At 39.6% G+C, this 20,351-nt stretch overlaps 1 protein-coding gene across 5 annotated transcripts in view; it reads left to right on the plus strand.

Moving 5' to 3' along the window:
- cdc14ab (cell division cycle 14Ab) overlaps positions 1-20,351 on the plus strand; it is a 38,309-nt gene that overhangs the window by 4,368 nt on the left and 13,590 nt on the right. For 3 of the 5 annotated variants that reach the window (XM_084910444.1, XM_084910445.1, XM_084910448.1), the window contains exons 2-10: positions 2,848-2,938; positions 3,444-3,519; positions 4,492-4,584; positions 5,995-6,074; positions 9,743-9,809; positions 10,167-10,229; positions 10,969-11,056; positions 17,090-17,320; positions 17,916-18,054. In XM_084910444.1, the coding sequence (XP_084766570.1) occupies positions 2,848-2,938; positions 3,444-3,519; positions 4,492-4,584; positions 5,995-6,074; positions 9,743-9,809; positions 10,167-10,229; positions 10,969-11,056; positions 17,090-17,320; positions 17,916-18,054 (928 nt within the window). Of the gene's footprint in view, positions 1-1,215; positions 1,596-2,847; positions 2,939-3,443; positions 3,520-4,491; positions 4,585-5,994; positions 6,075-9,742; positions 9,810-10,166; positions 10,230-10,968; positions 11,057-17,089; positions 17,321-17,915; positions 18,055-20,351 lie in introns of those variants that run through there. The other 2 variants (XM_084910446.1, XM_084910447.1) reach the window with 1 other exon arrangement.

The following is a 20,351-nucleotide window of genomic DNA, read 5'->3' on the forward strand; positions in this document are numbered from 1 at the left end:
CAGCCATAATGATTTAGATTGAGAGAGAGATAGTGACATAGTAATACCAACAAGTCATATTGGAAAAATTCTTTCACTGCGAGTAGCCTCAACTTCCCAAATATAAAATGCTCATTTGGTACTTACCTAGTGTGCATAATGTGGACATGATTACAGTATAAAGACACCCTCTGCGTCTGATTTTCAGCTGAAAATTTGAAGCTGTTTTGTAAATGCTTTTAATGGCCAAGGTTGTTGGATGTCTGAGAGAGCGATAAATCCATCATAATGAATATTATTTACTTATTTATAAAAAAATAAGTTGAAAAAAACCCATGCATTTTTTCCTGATCATTTTCCAGGCTCGCTTTTATAGTGATAGATGTTATCACACTGCAATAGGAAAATCTCTTGAAAACAATCAAATGCTTCATAAAACCTTAAACTGCTACTGTGAAAAAAAAGTAAAAGATATAAAAACATGGAGAAGTTCAAAGCTCACAACCTTTGAATGGTGTTTCTTTGATAAAGTGTGCCTGAGATTGCTCTTGGTTTGTTACTTTTCAAGATACTCAGACAATTGCTGACTGAGTTGCCTGTCCTGATATAACTTTTGTGGGAGATCTCTCAAATCTGAAAGACAACTTACACATCAAATTGTTAAAGGAAAGAAAAAGAAGAAAACTGATAATTAATTGTTATTGCATTGGCACATTCAATAAGAATAATAAATCTGACAGTCACACCAACCCCTCTATATGTGCTCATTACATCCATTTAATCCCCTGAGGTCTTCCTCGTTTCCTCCGCCCTCTCATCCTTTATCTTATATCACTTTCCCTCCTCTGCACATGTCCAAACCATCTCAATCGTGTCTCTCTCACTTTGTCTCCAAGTTGCTCAGTCTGAACTGTCTCTCTCATTGACTCATTTTTAACACATATAATTTGTGTTCTTTTGTGAATAAAATACGGAGTTTTTGGCTTTGCAAATCGTTGCTCTGTTTTATTTACATCATTTTTTTTTTGGAACCAACTAGTTTTTTCTTTTTCCAGCTTATCAAATACTAGTCGAGTAGACCGAGTGATTGAATGCCTCGTTATTTGTTTCCCAGTGGAACTTGAAAGCAACGCAGAAAGGCAGCATGTTCTGTTTGGTGATTGGCTGTCGTTGCTATGGGAGCGGCTCCCGTTGCTACAGTAACGTGTCTTAAGGAGGGATTTAGGCAATCTGAGTTTTAGAGTGTCGGATCGTCGTCGAGTGGTGCTAACATGCTAATATGAAGGCTGAGAATACTTGTCTTTATAAAACAGAAAGCAATGAGTAGAAAGGCTTGTATTTTCGAGGGGAGAAGCTGAAAAGACCAGTGTGGAACTAATGTGAAAGTTTCTAACTTTAGTTAAAACTCTCTGTTCAGCTGCCTGCTAGCCCGCTAACGGCTTATTGAACTACTAGCAGTTCAGAAAAGTTTGTGGAGATAGCAGGCGGAGCCGAGACAGGTCAGGCGTTAGACGGATCCGTGACGGTGGCGGGTGCAAAACAGTCCCCGATCCTGTCTGCCTTGTTCAGGATGAGCCAGGACTCTGAGCTGCTGGGAGCCGTAGAGTTTATCAAAGGTAACTTTAACAGTATTGTTACAGAGTTAACAAGGGGACAAAAAAAGCACAATACATAGTTAAACTATTTGTCACAACTCCACGGAGAACTGGGAGTTGTCGAGTTAAAAAAAAAAAAAAGGAAAATCCTATAAACGTTAAAATGATAACTAGAAAATCAACTTTATGCCATTACACAGCAGGTTAGCGATTGTTTCCATTGGTGACTGGTTTGATATAAAGTGATGTTGATGGATAACTTTGCTTAGCGCCTACTGAGCTGAAATAGAGATTGTGGCATCCTCTCAGATTTGATCAGTCATCGATGCTTCTAAAGAGGGTAACAGTGCTGTACACCTAGCAGCAGCATTCTGTAGAATTAGCCTTGGATTAGTTCCTTATCCTCTGCACTGTTTGTGCGGTCAGTGCTTGGAGTCCCCAGGGCTGCCAACTCCGTGTTTTAAACAGAGATGGCAGCTTGTCGTTTGTCGTATACGAGTAGATTCATCGTGCACACAGAAAGGTCACTGTGGAGAGGCAGGCATTGCATAAAAACGTTTTTCGGAGAGTTCTACACTGTATTCCCTCTCCAGTAACACTGATCAGCTTTGCTATGAATTAAACAAAAAAAATCGAATTTTCCGAAATCCATTGTGAGCTTACTGTGTGTAACTAAATAACTCAGTGGATCACTCAGATCCGATGAGCAAAGCGAAAGAGCTGGTGAAAACAAAGCAACAAAACCAATGCCATCTTTTATGAGTGTGTGTGTGTCTGTGTCTCATACTAGTGCATAAACAAGGATGAAAGGGTGAAAAATATGCTTCATCACTAAGGTTTGGATTTCAGAAATGAATGAGATGTTTGGACCTAAAATGTTGCTCACTCTGCCCCATTTTTTTCCCTTTTCCTGCTGCCTTTATTAGGCTTTTATAATCTCTGAAGTTAAATTCAGAATTCCAGAAGATCAAACTGTAGCAATAATCAGTCCAGACTGTGTTGCACTACAATGTTCTTGTGGGTTTAAAAAAATAAAAATAAAGCTAAGCTCTTTACATAGAGAGGAGCTTCCTGAACCCTCATTTCAGAGTTGTAGACATACAGGAACAGCGCAACATAAAAGCAGAAGAAGCAGAATGCCCATAGTTGACCTGTGTGTTTATCGGTAAGCGTTGAAGGTTCAAAACTTATCAGCAAGTTGTGGTATACAATGGAAAGGCAGTGATTTCCACAATCAGCAAATCTAACTGCCTTTCATATCTGTCTCTAACAGAGCGCCTGTATTTCGCCACGTTACGCAGTAAACCCAAAAGCACAGCCAACACACACTACTTCTGCACTGATGACGAGTTTGTGTATGAAAAGTAAGTATATCACACCTGCTGCACTGCATTCTGACTATGTGTGTTTTATATACAACTTGCAAAGCCAGGCATTTGTAACCAGCTTTGTCAACGACTGTGTTTAATGTTGTATTTGAAGAGTGTACCAAGGATTTGAGCTGTGCATGTGTAACCTGGCACACACATAGTAGGTGAAAGAAGTGAGATGCATTCAACAGTGTAATATTTATTTATTTACTTTTTTTTTTTTAATGAAGTAAAAGGGATAAAAGCAACTGAGCGCTTTTCTGGATGCTGATGACTGGAAATTTTAGAGGCCTGACTGAACATTAAAAGAAGTTAGTCCTGCTCGGACAGTTGAAATTAGTCCAGAGCTGAATGAGAAGTGTGACCCCTTTACAGGAGAAATACTTCAGGAATTTAAATGGAGACTTTCACTCTCTGTATCACTTTCCTTTTCAGCCAGCAGGAGTCTGACTTCTGTGTGTCTGACTGACCGTATACTCTATGTCCTTTGTGTCTGCAGCTTCTACGCAGACTTTGGGCCTCTGAACCTGGCCATGTTGTACCGATACTGCTGCAAGCTCAACAAGAAGCTCAAGGTGAGTTTCTACTGCTGCCTCACCCTGTGCAGGAATGCCCAGAATGCAAAAGGACAGATGCAGGATGACACAATCTCACAGCAGGTTCACTCTGTGGCAGTGAGTGAACCTGCTGTGAGATTGTGTCATCTTATTTCCACTCCTCCTTTTGACTTCAAACCTCTGTTTTTTGTTTGCACGTTGCCACAGTGATTACATTCTTCTTGTCATTTGTCATGACGTCCAGCTGACTGGACGATCTGGATCCACAGCCCATGTTCATTCTCAAAACGCCCATATAAACACTGATCTGTGCTACGTGTTCATCCCACACCAGGCAGCACGTCTTCTGCTGACAGTGGTAACACAAGATCTGATCTGATCTGATCTGACACAAAGGGAGCAGGTTTAGTGGTCCTGAGCCTGCTTCCTTTCAGACTGAGAGAAAACATGCTTTCACTTGTGCACTGCAGCCTCAAACTTTTCCAGGACTTACCCGACAGACATGCAAGCAAAAACCAAATGGTCCTCATTTTTAAGGTGCTTTACAAAACGAAACATTATGGCTAACAGATGGATTTTACCGTTTCGGTGCAGCTACCCAATCAATGAAGAAGCACTTACTGCTTAAAGAGCAAGAGTGAAAGTGGACGGTATATCCTCAGTTATAACATAAAACTAATTTTTACAGCTGGATGCAGCACAAAAGTGACCCATGAGTTTTTGGTTCTGTTACTACTTTTCTAACATAAACCCATGTAAGTCTGACTGCAACCAACTAACCGACCCGGTGACTTAACGTTTGGTATTAACAGAAGATGGCACTAGACATGTTTTTAAAACTCAACTTTAAGCACTTATTTCTTAATTCCAGCTACAGTTACATATATGTCAGTTTTTGAGAGCAGGGCTCCATGGTGTAAATTAGTCTTTATGCATTTAGTGTTTCATGTCCACTTTGTTTAACCGTGGGTTCTTTCTTGTTGTTGGCAGTCATTCACACTGACCAGGAAGCGAATTGTTCATTACACCAGCTTCGATCAAAGGAAGAGATCCAATGCGGCTGTGCTGATTGGTGGCTATGCTGTGAGTACATCTCTGCTTCTTATCCATCTTTGTGTATAAATCAGAGCTTTTCATAGGAGAGGTGAAGCTAACAAACAAAAAGTTAAGGAAAGAAGAACAAATAACATGTGTTTTGTTTTTGATCATCTTTGCAGTGTTTTGAACTAATTTGTCAGTTGTGTGACATTGGCACACACACACACACGCACACAATGGAGGGGCAGGCCCATTAATAGGTGCACTTGATCTCAAACTATGTAAGGTGTAATTCAGCTTAAGGCATTTAAGTTGACTTAATTTACTTCCAGAAGTGCATAACACTAAAGAGGACAAAGTGTACCAAATACTTTCCAAGCTCCTTAGACTACCAAATACTCAGCAGTGATGTTGTTAAATGGGGAAAAAATGTAATCTACAAAAACTCAGCAATAATCTTCAATGTGTTCATTATGACTGTTCTTTAATGGATATCACTAATGGATATCAACTGCGCACATGCTTCTGTCCATCAGCAATGGGGCTGGGTATTGCCACTGATTTCTATAATCAATTTGATTCTGATTCACATGGTCTCGATTTGATTCAATATTGACTCAGTCAGAAATATTATAATTCTGATCATTTATCAGTACATATCCATATATAAAAACAAAGCTGACACTTGTGAGACTTCAGAGGTATAAGCATCACAGCAGATGCCTTTGTGTCAAAGTAACTGAGGATAAAATGCAGAAAAAACATGAAGGAGATTTTCCTGGCCTGGCTTTTTATAGCAGATAACCACCTTAAAAACATTCTGCAGTAGATGAAAAATGGAAGAAAACCATGAATCTGCATATGAACATTACCTGATGCTGCTTAAGTGAAGCAGAGCAAAGTTACAGAGGTTTTATTAGAGACCGAGCTAAGTGTTTTGCAATTTGGCATCATTTGTAAAAGTTTAAAATTCTTCTGTATTAAAGAGCAGAAATGAGGCTTTCTTGTCAGAGGTAATTTTTGGGGGGGGAACTCCCAAAACAGCAGCAGACAGTGCTAAACACAACGGTGTGTTCGTTAGACTCGTGGATTACTGCATTTTGTTTTTTTTGTTTGTTTGTTTGTTTTGTAGTCATTTCCAGGTTTCAAAAAAGGTGGTTTTGATTTTCATGAATGAGACGCTCTCATGACTCAGTGAGCAGTGCTGCTGGATTCTCCACATTTCAGTTCCTGTCGCCTCATTTAATCAGTCTGTGATTTCTGTGCACGTTATCTTGTCACTACATTGAAATAAACCCTTAAACAATTGTTAAATCTTCAGCTTCTTCCGTCATCATTCTGATCCGTTTTATAGCTAAAGTTGTACAAAACTATGTTTTGGTATCAATTTTTAGCTTCTTAAAAACATTCAGCATTTTTTAAATGCATTCTCTATTAATATCTGTCCTCTCTCAGGTGATTTACTTGAAGAAAACCCCAGAAGAAGCCTACAGAGCTTTGATCTCAGGCTCAAATGCTGCTTACCTACCTTTCAGGTGAGTCTCTCAACAGTAGTATTACTGCAGCAAGTACATTTACCATACTAGACATCTGTACCAGCACTGTTGAAGATCCATAACTTGCAGTTCAAGTTGGAGATTAAAAAAAACAAAAACAACAACAAATGACAAGGTTGATTCAAAAAAAAGAATTCTTTTTTTATTCCATTTGTGTGCTGCATTTCCAACATTAAATGGTGACTTGTCTGAAAAATAATAGTATTTAGTGTTCTTATGAGCGGAGTTAAATGTTGTGAAGCAAACAACAACAACAACAGATCTGTCTTCAGGCTGGCGACCTTACCACCCCTACCTTACAATGCTCTTGGCTAGTAGAAAGCATATGTTGGTTATACACTTTTGCTTTCTACTGTAGCACTGTTTGTTTCTAATAATTTGAATGCATTATTATCTCTGTGGAAGTTTAATAAAATAAAATATTTTCAGAGGACTTCTCTGGTATCAGTATTGAGATGCAAATTTCTTTATTTTGATGGGATTATCTTATTTTGTGGCATTAAACCAAAGCTGTACTGTTACAATGTTGAATATCCAAAAGTAGAAAGGTAGTGTTTGCCCAAAATCCCCCAAATCTAATTTTTATCACTTTATTATGGTCATGTCAACAAACATGTCTACTAACCCTAAGCCAATCAAAACTAAAAAAAAAAAACTTCAACACAAATTCAACACCAAATTATTATTTTTAACAATTAATGGCTACACCACCATAATGTGTGTTTTCAGCAGCACAAAAATGTCCTCCTATTGATGTCGAAAAGCTTTCCAAGAACACAGAGTAAGGTACATTTTTAGTCCTTAGTTTAGATTGTGTGTGTGTGTATAAATCTTATTTTATCTTTTATTCTAAAAGACCTGTGGTTTTCCTCCTTTGAATATTTAATATTTGTCATTAATAAAACAAAAGTCATTCTTACTAAAATAAGTTTAGGGATGCAGCTATCGTTTAAGTGAAGGGTGTTAGCAGTTTGTATACCACAGCTAACAGTCACTGAGAGACCCAGAGCAGATGAGCTCTGTGTAAGTGTGCGTGCTTACAATAAAGGACTTTTTGTTGTCACTCACTGAATTGTTACATAACAGCTGAGCGTGCTGTTGAATGGAGGAGGACTCTGTTTTTCTGGTGGCCTCATGAGAAGCTTTGAGGTCTCACCTGGCTGCTAATGGATTAAACATGATGGGTAGGGCCCACCTTTCCAGGGAGGGTTGGTAGTGAAACGTTCAGTGTCTCATCACAGCTCCATTAAGTTGTAGCTATAAAGGATTCAGACCCCTGAAGCAGCTGCAGCAAACACCACTCCTAAAGACTGAGGCCATCTGTTGGAGGTGCAGCTTGGGTGTCTGGGTCTGAACAGAAATAAGAAGAATGTTTTAAATAAAAATGACATGTCTGTTTTTGCCACACCAGTTGTTGGAGCAGTGTGTGTGGTTTTTTTTTTTTTTTTTGTTTTGTTTTGTTTTGTTTTGTTTTGTTTTGTTCCCCCCCCCCCAAAAAAAAAAAAAAAAAAAGTCAAAAAAAATTCAGTCGACAAGGTCTTGGCTTTTGGTTATGACTTCTCCTCCTCCTATATCAGCGTTTATGTGGTGATATATTGCCTGCGTTGCGACAGCTATTGTATAGTATGAGTATACTGCAGCAGCGACCTCACTCCAACAGTGGTTATAAATGAAAGTTTCTGTGGAACGCTGTGGCAGGTAACTGTGGCCTTGATATGATGGTGCGTAATACAAGCGCCGCATTAAGCAGGAATGGCACTGTTATTTATGGTGTGGACGAGTTCAGTCAGAGTGCTGTCAAAGTGAAGCGGAGTCCTTGCACACTGAGGATCTTAAACCACCTCTTACCAAAACAAGTGATAAACTCTGCAGCTGTGTGGAATATATTTATTCATCCAGACCAGGAGGGATTCCAGGAACCATGTTCATCTAAGTCTGAGGTTAAAAACAAACTCTGAGATCAGCAACTGAGTTTCCTATTCCAGAACAGCTGATCAGAGTCCGTCCAATCAACGGACTAGGTTCACCCTGAGTTAACAGAGCTGACAGAGAAAGAAAGCCGTCATCACAGAGCCCTGATTTCACAATTCACCATGACAACGGGTAAATAAAGTGCAGCGCCTCAATTTTAATCCAATGGACCGAGGAATATGAACACACGTCAGTGCTGACCAAGATATTCATCCATAAAAACAGGAGGGAAGAAGAGTCATTTTAATCAGTTTGGGCCACTCTGTCATCATCACAGCCAAAACACATTATTTCATTCATAGTTTGTTATATAATATTTAAATTGCAACAGCTCTGCTTTCATGATTTAGGCCAATAAGAATTTTCATTAGATAAAACTAAATACTAATTTTACTTTTGATTTTAAATGTAATTATTCAGCTATAAGAAGAGAGAGACAAAACGTGTGAAAACAGAAACTAAAGATCTGAATGTGGAAAAATAGATCAGACACAGTTTACTGATGGACCTCGGGTATTAGTTACCCAGAGTGGCTCTGCCCTCAGGTCTGTTTTATTAAAAATAAATAAATAAAACCGTTTGCTGCTTATGAACAATTCCAATAATAGTAATAGAGAATTCCATTATTGGATAAAAATGCTTAAAGACAAACTCCCAGTGTAAGCATTTATAATTTGATCTAATATCACCCTTCATTAACAGATGATGGGCTCCCTGATGGTCACCGTTTCACATTTAACTAAAAAACAGGTTGACAGGTGCATTCATATTCACACAGTCACAATTAAAATGATGGAGACTACTTATATTTTATTCTGAGATTATTATAAATCTGTGTATAAATAAATGATGACAGAATGTCTGTAAAAGTGTTCATGTTATATACACAAAATGGATTTCAGTATTTGTTTCAAACATAAACTTCTGGAAATTAATTGACTCACCTATGCACCCCGATAGCAACTTAATGAATGATGAAATGAATTGATGTCTGTCAGCTGGTTCAGGTGCAGCAGGAGGGGAGGAGTCAGGGAAACTCAGGCTGTTGAAGAAAACCTGCCAGCAAGCAGGTGTGTGTTACCCTGGTAACTGATTCAGGATTGAAGTTGATGCTCTTTCTGGTACAGAAAACCAGAGTGTCCCTCATCTCAGGGTTAACAAACTCAGAGTTGATAGCTAAACCTACTTCTTGGAATACCCACATGGACATGGTCACCTAAAACTTGGATGGTGTACATATCAATAAAAGAAGGAAAACTGCTGCATAAGCGAAAACCTGGAGCAATCCCTTATATGTCAGGACTCGGAACAGTTAAGATACAGTTTCTCTAAACACAGCGTCTCTGTGTCTTTTAAACCCCAAAACACGCTGCGCCAAAAATTGGTGCACCCCAAGGATCGGGTCCCCCAACACAGAGTAATATAGTGTATGCTGTGAAGTGCCAGGAGGATTGCCATGATTTATACATCGGGGAAACCAAACAACCTCTGGCGAAGCGCAGCAGATAAAAGCTAACTCATCAGGTCAGGGCTACGCAGTCTATACACACCTTCAGGCCAGTGGACGCTCTTTCAATGACTAGGATGTGGTGGTGGGAGGAACGTTGGTTTGGGCGGGCAGTCAAGGAGGCCATTTATGTGAATGTATGGTGTCTTCACAATATGTATCTCTGCAGGGATGCTTCTTTTGGGAATTGCACCTTCAACCTGACTGTGTTGGACTGTTTGCAGGGCATCAGGAAGGTGAGGTCAATGTGCCGTCTGCTGAGTACTTGAATTTAAAATCTTAGTTTATTGGATTAATGACATTTTTTTTCCACAGTAGATGTTCCACACTACCTTTTTTCTGTGGGCATTATTGCATTTTCTGTTTCTTTTAGTGTCTATAGTACAGTTTACACACATTACATTTACATAGATCAAATTACTCTTGTAATGTACTGAGTTCTACATTTTTAACATTTTTTGTTATATCTTTTATATCTTTATATTTTATTGCTCTGCTAGACCATTACTGCAGCCATCTTGCAGCTTTGTTGCCGATCTTTCTGCCCTCAGTTTTGTTCAGTTGTTTACAGAGTCAATCATTCTGTGTTTCAGGCTCTGCAGCATGGCTTCTTCAACTTCGAAACCTTTGATGTAGACGAGTACGAACACTATGAGGTATGAATACTCACATCATTAGTTGCCAGCCGCTGCCAGTGTTTACTTCATCAAGTCAGTCTTTAAAATTCAGTTGGAAGGGAAAGGTTTAGAAAGACAAAAAAACAATCTGAGCCTGGTTGACAGTCATATAACTTTAGACATCAAAGCAAAACACGAAGAGAGTCACTCCAGCTGAGTTCTGTCTACATTTGTAATGAATTAAGATTTGTTTTAAAGAAAGTCAGCAAAAAATTAATACAAAATTCAGCGTGTTTGTTTTGCAGACTAAAAGGATGTTTACTATTCTCACATTATGTAGACAAAAGCACTCCTTGCAGAATGGAAAGAATCTTACTATAATGCACAAAATCATGAGTTGAGCAAGCAAGCTTGGCACACAGGTACATCTTAGACACCTGTCGCTTCTTATCTATATCAAATATTGATGGAAATACACATAAATATACAGGAAGTTCCCCTTGTTTACATAAACAGCATCTACCACTCGTATTTGTAATTTTCTTAATTTGATTAAGTACAGCTCTAAGGGCATTATTAGTTAAAATTTAACTGACAAATATTCAGGATTTTCATCATCATTTCTTGCGTAGAACTGCAAGCATTCATTCATGATCTAAATAACTGATAGTCTTGTAATTAGCTTTGTTAATCTGATGTGTGTGCTTGCTTTTACTCTTAATGGAATTTTGACTACATCTTCTAAAGGTTTTTTGTTGTTGTTGTTTTTTGTTGGTAGCGCGTGGAGAATGGAGATCTGAACTGGATTGTACCAGGAAAGTTTTTGGCCTTCAGTGGTCCTCATCCTAAAACTAAAGTTGAGAACGGTGAGTAAACGTGTTCAGACTGCAGCCTGTCTTTTCTGCAATAGCAAGGGAGTCGGGTGTGTGTTGTTTTAGCATATATTATCATTTTCTTGTCTGTTATCAATTTGGTCGGTTGTGGAAATGGGGGGTGGAGTGGGTTTAGGGTTAGAACACCTCCAGTTACATCATCAGAAGGTCAGATACCATTACCTCAACTGGGGTATACCAGGGGTGAGCATTTAATTTACACAAATTATGAGGTCCGCGGCAATAAGATAAACTCAGTCTGCTCAGTATTCATTTTGTGTCGTTATAAACTGTTACTGGTAAGAGTAGACGTTAGTTAGGCATTGGAAAATGTGAAATGTTTTTGCCCCCTGGTATTGTCTCCCATGGCAAATTGAATGATTCAAAAACCCCTAAGAGCAGAAGATCCAGGGAACAGTTCACTCTGCCTGGGATAGGCTTACTAGGGCCCCCGCCCTCGAGCCAGGCCCAGGGAGGGTGCCTGAGGGTAAGCTACTGGTGGCTGGTCCATAGTCCGTAGGGCCCGGTCGGGCACAACTCGAAAAGGGACATGGGCCCACATACCTGTAGGCCCACCACCCGCAGAAGGCGACGTAAGCGTCCGTTGCATTGTGTGCTGTGTGGTTCCCGCTCGCAAACAGTCAGGTTCTTGTATTTTGTCTGCACATTGGGCCTCATAGTGATTGAAACACAGCTCTCTGTTCTCCACAAACTAAGCGCTTGGCTATGTTGCTGCCGATGACAGAAAATAAATACTTAAAATTCCATATTTTAGTAAAAACTAGAGATGGCACGATACCACGTTTTTATGTCCGATACCGATATCATAAATTTGGATATCTGCCGATACCGATATGAATCCGATATAGTGTTTTTTGATCAATAAAACTGTTTTTTTAATATCTTGCTGCATTTTGTATACGTTCATACTCAAGTTTAAATAAACAACAACACTAAAGCTATTCTGTTATACCTGTATGTAAAAAATACACTGCACCTAAAATATTTCATAGTTCAGCAAAACTAATCAATCTAATAAACTTAAACCTACTCAATCCTCCCTATTCTGGTATTTTAAAGAGTACTTAGCAGAAATATTAAGCAACCTAACTAATAGGGTTGCAAACTCCCAGCAAAAAAAAAAAAAAAAAAAAAAGGGAACCCCCCACCCTCCACCTCGTGATGCTTAATCGACGTAATCAACTTTAATTTGATGCAGTGTGAAAAAAAAAATGCACAGAAATAAATTATTTTTCAAGAATAATTAAATAGATTCAACATCTTTCTTCAACAGAATTGCAGACTGCACAGATGGTATCTTCCCAAAGGAAAAAGTACTATAGCTTACTAGGGTATATTAGACTTAACAGTTACTATATACAGTAATGGACTTCTATATATTTTACATCAGATTAAAACTTTGGGTGTAAGATTCAGATAATTAATTATTAAAAGCTAGACATTTTAAATGAGAATAAGAAAGAAAAGTATGTCTTTGTGCCCCCTTTTCCCTGTTAATGCCCTATCGGCCCCCCTGGCTAAACTTTGCTAGATCCGCCCCTGCACAGTTATCAGCTGCGTAGAAAAGGATCCTGGTGTAGAAAGTAATATTAAATAAATTCTAACAACAGCTTATCAAGGTTAAACGTGCTGCTGTTGTCCAGCCGCTGGTTTCCTCTTTCTGGCGTGAAGTGGGCCAAAAACAAAGAAGAGAGACAGACTCGCGACAGAAAAGCCGATCAGCCATTAAGCAGTTTCATGATTGAAGTAGCAGCAGGAGAGGGAGGGAGAGAGAGGCAGTCGCTCCATATATCGGTTGTTAAGCTTAACGCTAAAATGCTTTACAAACATTCAGAGATGAACTTACACACTTGCTTTACTTCTCTCTGGGATAACTTCCTCGGAGATGAAATGCTGGTTTGGTAGTGAGGCTACAAATACACACAGCCGCTCTATCACGTGATGCATACTGCTCCGACATGCTACGAGTTACGCCGTGTCGCAAGTTTTGTGAGGTGCTTTTTTTGATATTTAATGGATCGGATTCCATTTTTTTATTTCTCTCCGATATCCGATCCAGTAATTTACGTCAGTATCGGACCGATACCGATACGTAATATCGGATCGGTCCATCTCTAGTAAAAACCCTACAATCATCTTCATGCATCCATTAGTAAATTAAAAAACAGTAGCCTTCTATATAGTTGTGTTGTGATTTGCCACAGACTGCATGCAAACTGCATGATGTATACTTATGTACTTTAAATCTTAATTTACCATTGACCTCATGTGGGCCAGTCAGCAACAACCAAGGGACTAGATGTGGCCAATGGGCCATACAATGCAGTTTGCCCTATTGGCTGGCTCAGCAATGCTCCTGTCAGGAGGAACTAGGGAATCCTATATAATAGGGTGACATGGTGTCAGATGACATTCAAAAATCTCATCTTGCTACTCACAGATGTCCACAGTCGAGTGCACAATGCAGTCACTGGGAACTTTGTTATGCTGCAGTTATATACTAGTTCACAAGAAGTAGCAACACTGTCCTGTAGCTAGTGCTTGTATTTAGTGTGTTGAGTAGCAGATGCTACTACCACAATGCTAGTCTTGCCGGATTTACACAGCTTACTATCTCTGGGTGCCAGGAGACTAGTGTTAAATGGTTGTAGCATAGGTCTGAAGTATGGCGGGGTCACATGCTCCTCTCCTGCAAAAGCATCAGTGAAGTATTGAAGGGGTTTCTGAACTGGCTTCTCTGTATCCTGGCATGTAGGTACAACAGGCCTGGTTTTCATGTTGACAGATTGGGCTTTAGATGGGGTCTTTCCTATTCCAGGACCCTCTCTTAAGCATTAGCAGTCTTCATTCCCAGTGAGTGGCTGTCATGGTGATGAGCTGGTGGTGAACTGGTAGACATGGCATAGAAATGGCCCAGGCAGTATTGGCGTTGTCGTGTTGTGTCATGTTCTGTAACACATAAAATAATAACAAAGAAAAAGTAAATCTTTCATTTTTATGTAAAAGACATATCAAAGACAAATTAACATCCACCTGCGTTTAGTAGAGATATATAAGTTTACTGTGTTGCATAATGTGTAAACTACAAATGCCTTTAGCTTGTAAATATTGGTGAAATCACCAGCAAATGAGGGAAATTGATGTTTTGTTGTTGTTTTTTTTAATAGTTCTTTTCAGTCTCTAATAATTATATATGTAAACTAGATCCCTGTCTCTACTCAGCTGGGGCTCTCATTCACTGTTACAATCTTCAGTCTAATACACATGCACACACTCCAATAGGGTTAACAGTTTATGTTACGGAGTTTCACTTTTACAAGTTGTAATCCATGCTCTCCCTCAGCCCTTCCCACTATGGTTTTCCATTTGGTACCTAGTTCATGAATCTATCTGAAAATGTGAAATTATACACTGTATGCCACTGGCTGGCTAGTCACTCGATGATCATAAGAATGACTCCTTCATGAAAATCCAAACTGCAAATTTTGAAACTCAGCAGCAAGGGAAATGGCCAAACCGAACAGCGTGGTCCCCGAGCCTGAAAAAAAAAAAAAAGCAGGCATACAATCGCCTCGACATCCGCCCTTGTTGTTGTTTTTGTGTCACATACAAATGATGCCACAACTTTTAAATGCATCGCTATAACGGTCCACACGTTGAGGTGGTATTCAATTTTAATGCAAAATAACGGAAACAGTAGAGTTGAGTCAAGTTGAAGGATGTAATTTACAAAAACATTTAGGAATATTTATGTGGAGTGCTAATAAAGTAAGAAAAAAGTTGGTAAATGATTATTTTCCTGGGATGAGTTGGGCTATTAATTAATTTTTGGGGAGGAACTGAATTACATACAGTGGGGCAAAAAAGTATTTAGTCAGCCACCGATTGTGCAAGTTCCCCCACCTAAAATGATGACAGAGGTCAGTAATTTGCACCAGAGGTACACTTCAACTGTGAGAGACAGAATGTGAAAAAAAAAATCCATGAATCCACATGGTAGGATTTGTAAAGAATTTATTCGTAAATCAGGGTGGAAAATAAGTATTTGGTCAATAACAAAAATACAACTCAATACTTTGTAACGTAACCTTTGTTGGCAATAACAGAGGTCAAACGTTTACTATAGGTCTTTACCAGGTTTGCACACACAGTAGCTGGTATTTTGGCCCATTCCTCCATGCAGATCTTCTCGAGAGCAGTGATGTTTTGGGGCTGTCGCCGAGCAACACGGACTTTCAACTCCCGCCACAGATTTTCTATGGGGTTGAGGTCTGGAGACTGGCTAGGCCACTCCAGGACTTTCAAATGCTTCTTACGGAGCCACTCCTTTGTTGCCCGGGCGGTGTGTTTTGGATCATTGTCATGTTGGAAGACCCAGCCTCGTTTCATCTTCAAAGTTCTCACTGATGGAAGGAGGTTTTGGCTCAAAATCTCACGATACATGGCCCCATTCATTCTGTCCTTAACACGGATCAGTCGTCCTGTCCCCTTGGCAGAAAAACAGCCCCATAGCATGATGTTTCCACCCCCATGCTTCACAGTAGGTATGGTGTTCTTGGGATGCAACTCAGTATTCTTCTTCCTCCAAACACGACGAGTTGAGTTTATACCAAAAAGTTCTACTTTGGTTTCATCTGACCACATGACATTCTCCCAATCCTCTGCTGTATCATCCATGTGCTCTCTGGCAAACTTCAGACGGGCCTGGACATGCACTGGCTTCAGCAGCGGAACACGTCTGGCACTGCGGGATTTGATTCCCTGCCGTTGTAGTGTGTTACTGATGGTGGCCTTTGTTACTGTGGTCCCAGCTCTCTGCAGGTCATTCACCAGGTCCCCCCGTGTGGTTCTGGGATCTTTGCTCACCGTTCTCATGATCATTTTGACCCCACGGGATGAGATCTTGCATGGAGCCCCAGATCGAGGGAGATTATCAGTGGTCTTGTATGTCTTCCATTTTCTGATGATTGCTCCCACAGTTGATTTTTTCACACCAAGCTGCTTGCCTATTGTAGATTCACTCTTCCCAGTCTGGTGCAGGTCTACAATACTTTTCCTGGTGTCCTTCGAAAGCTCTTTGGTCTTGGCCATGGCGGAGTTTGGAGTCTGACTGTTTGAGGCTGTGGACAGGTGTCTTTTATACAGATGATGAGTTCAAACAGGTGCCATTCATACAGGTAACGAGTGGGGGACAGAAAAGCTTCTTACAGAAGACGTTACAGGTCTGTGAGAGCCAGAGATTTTCCTTGTTTGAGGTGACCAAATACTTATTTTCCACCCTGATTTACGAATAAATTCTTTACAAATCCTACCATGTGGATTCATGGATTTTTTTTTTCACATTCTGTCTCTCACAGTTGGAGTGTACCTCTGGTGCAAATTACTGACCTCTGTCATCATTTTAAGTGGGGGAACTTGCACAATCGGTGGCTGACTAAATACTTTTTTGCCCCACTGTATCTATTCAAAACTGCCCGACACAGAAGTTGATCAGTTAAAATTTCCTGCAAGGGGAAATTAAAATCTTGGGTAGATTGTTTGTCACCCAGTGATATTAAAGTGCTTATGCAAACAGGCCACCACAGCAGATTGGGGATCCGGCGTAAAAGTCTGCTGAGCTTTTTCATGCAAACCCAAGGAGTATTGTCTTTAATGGTCTCATGTTAGTGCAATAGTTTATGCACTCACCTATTTGGACCCGGGTTAGGTTGTACCTTTCTAGGTAAAGGAAGCAATAGAGCAGTAAACTTTTTTTTTTTTTTTTGTAATACAGACTGTTTTTTCGTCACCTCTGTTCTCCTTAGGAAATGAGAAAAGAGGCAAATAAACCAGGATCAAATAAGCAGAAACAATATATAGTGTGTTCTGAGTCAAATGACGATGATGTGGCATCACAGCTTAACCAGGTGTGACTACATTGACCAAAGTCAGGCCAATCTAGTCTCCCAATGAAACAAAAGCATTAAAGGATGTAAGTGACATCTGTTGTCATTCTGCCTACTGCAGGTTACCCTCTGCATGCTCCTGAGGCTTACTTCCCATACTTCAGAAAACACAATGTGACTACTATCATCCGTCTTAACAAGAAGATCTACGACGCCAAACGCTTCACTGATGCAGGCTTCAGCCACTACGACCTTTTCTTCCCAGATGGCACCACACCCAACGACATCATCGCACGGCGCTTTCTGCACATCTGTGAGAATACAGATGGTGCTGTGGCCGTCCACTGCAAGGGTATGTCCTGTCCTCTGTCTGGTTCTGATGGTGTTTTTGTTAATTAATATTATTAATAATTCAGTGTCTAACCTAAACCCCCCCTGGTCAGTGGCTCACAGTTTTACTGGCTCATGGCTTTTTATTAACTTGTTTAAAACAACAACAACAACAACAAAAAACCTTTAACACAGTATTTTATATTATTTCACTTTCAATCTGAAAAAGTATTATGAATACCTTGAAATAAATATGATGTAATACACCCCATGCCCCCCTTTAGACTTACTCCTGTTTGCTGCAGGTAAGGCTATATGTAATATAGGATGGCTGGCATCAGCCTTGAGCAGGCAGGATGAATCGTTGCAGCCCTAATATTTACATTTTGGAGCAAGTGAGGGGATTTTTCCAAATCCCTAGACCCTTCAGGCAGGCTTTAGAAGTTTAACTGAAGTGACCAGTCTATTGTCATTTAGCATGTGGTACTTATCTGCAGTTGGTGCAGTGAGTTAGTGGTGTTCATCCACAGAGTTTGTGATAGAAACAAACAAGAAGGCTGTTTGAAGTCTACTTTAATACTTCTCTGCTGACTCACTGGTTCACGTCTTTCTGTCAGCTGGTCTGGGCAGGACGGGAACTCTAATTGGCTGTTACGTGATGAAACATTACCGCTTCACGGCAGGTGAGGCCATCGCATGGATACGGATCTGCAGACCGGGCTCTGTGATTGGACCCCAGCAGAACTTCTTAGAGGAGTAGGTCTCTCATTATTTGTTTGATTGTATCTCTGCCTTTCATTTTTGTGAGTGTTTTCATCTTTCAGAAAGAACAACAAACAAATTCTTAAGATGTAAAGATAAACAGTATTCAGTTGTATGATGCATCAAACTAACTTGCTTCCAAAATTTACTCATATTTTGTCCACAAACATCTGGTTTTTTTGGTACGTTTACATATACTCACTGTGGGCATTAATGCTACTGAAATTCTGGGCTTTTAACTGTTTTTTTTTGTAGCTGTTCTTTTTGCAGGGTGGAATGATTATATAGTCATACATCTTTAAGTATTTAAAACAAACAACAACAAAAAAAGATTGGGGGGTTGTTGTTGTTGTTCTTCTTCTTCTTCTTCTTCATTATATCCTCTTTATGCAGTGCACCAGTACCACTGGTAGGAAAACAGCCATGATGCATGAGCAGCACCATGCTTGACAGTTGGTACAGTGTTCTTACGTTTGAAACCCTCACCTTTACTCCTCCAAACATATCTCCTGTCATTTTGGCTAAACAGCTCAGGCATTTTCTCATCTGACCATAAAACATTTCTCCAGAAGGCATTTGGCTTGTCCATGTGGGCAGCTGTAAATTGCAGTCAAGCTTAAATGTGTTCATTTTGAAGTAAGTGCCCCGGTCGGCGCCCTCCAAGTCCATCCTGAAGCAATACTCACTTCACTGTGGATAGAGACACTGTGTTTAACTTGGTGTTCCACCACTTTCCTGTCATCTGAGGGTGAGAGCTTGGCTCGTTGTCCAGACCTTGGCAAAGTGTCGGCCAATCCAAATAAGTTGTACTTTTGTACAATTCTTGGAAGTAATGCTCTTGGGAAGTACGGTTCTTTAGAAAGTGGTCCGGAAAAATATCTTCTCAACTTGTGTAAATCTACAATTCTCCTTCTCAGGTGATCCTGTCCTTGTGATATTTCTTGGTAGTAGACCTGGTGATCTTGTTCATGTTTCACAAAGATGAAATTAGAATTGAATATCACTCCCAGGTTACTGACAGCTGATTTTGCATAAACTGATAAAGGACAAATGAAGGACTTGATGCTTGGATGCAGTTTATCTAAATGAGTTTTTTTTTTAAATTGCACACATCCATTCCCTAATATAAGATAAGACAGTTTCAGCAGTGTCACCACTTGCAATGTCATGTTACCATAATAAGCACAGCCTCAGTGCTGTGAACCTGAATGTTTTTTTCAAAGACATTGCTCCGACGTAGGTGTGGAGAGCCTTTCCAAAACCGTATTCAGTTGCATGATGCAACTATAAAAGGTAACTTTGAGATTGGTCAGTAATTGTTGTGGTCAGAGGGATCAAGACCATATTTTTGATGATGGTTGTACAGAGGCTGTCTTTAAGTATTCTGCGACACAGCCAGTGGAGAGAGAACTGTTAATTATTGAAAGTAACCAAAGGCCTGTCACGTCTAAAACTTCCTAAAGAAATTTTGGAGGAGCCTCTATGTATTATTTTGATTCTGTGTGCATTAAAGAAAATCCAAAATAAATTCAAACTTGTGCACCAAAATTATAATACAGTAGTAATACAGTCACAAAACATGTCTGTATTATTCCACCATCCAAAAATACTTTGCCACTTATCCTTGTGATTTGTGAAAGTAAAGCTCTGACCACAACTGTACCTACTACATAAGTGCAGTGTAAAAAAAGAAACAAACAAAAAAACTGAACCATAGTTTGGTGTAATACCAGTTTGTACCACAAGATGGTGCAACAAGTTAATGTCACATTGATTCTGCCCTGTCTACATGAAAGAGAGGAAATGATCATGGATTACGGGTATTCTAGTAAATGTGAGAAGTACATGAAAGTAAATGGAAGGTGTGATACTCATGACCACCAGCACTGACTCCCAGAAAGAAACCAAAAGAAGTGAAACAGAAAATATTGTGATAATAATATCATTTTTTTTAAAGAAACCTTCTGATAGGGCAGCCGACTTTTAAAGTCAGTCGACTTTTAAATTTAGTTTTTAGAAGATTTAACTGGTGACTTCTATATATTCAGTTTTATGTTTTGGTGACTGTTGAAAATAAAGTTAATTTTATAGTGCCTCAAAATAGCCTCATCTTGTATTCATCCTGCATCTGAAACAGTGCAGAAACTACTTTAATGTGTGACCATCCAGTTTTGCTCTTAAAACCTGTAATCAGATTACCAAGTTACTGCAGGCTAGTATAGAGCAGCTCAGTTTGTTTTGTCATTAAACTATGTTTCTGTGAATACATGTTTGAACGTGGTGAAGATTTC

The sequence above is a fragment of the Perissodus microlepis genome, chromosome 17, assembly GCF_051167445.1.
Source record: "Perissodus microlepis isolate ML-2025 ecotype Zambia chromosome 17, ASM5116744v1, whole genome shotgun sequence".
NCBI classification, from domain to species: Eukaryota; Metazoa; Chordata; class Actinopteri; order Cichliformes; family Cichlidae; genus Perissodus; species Perissodus microlepis.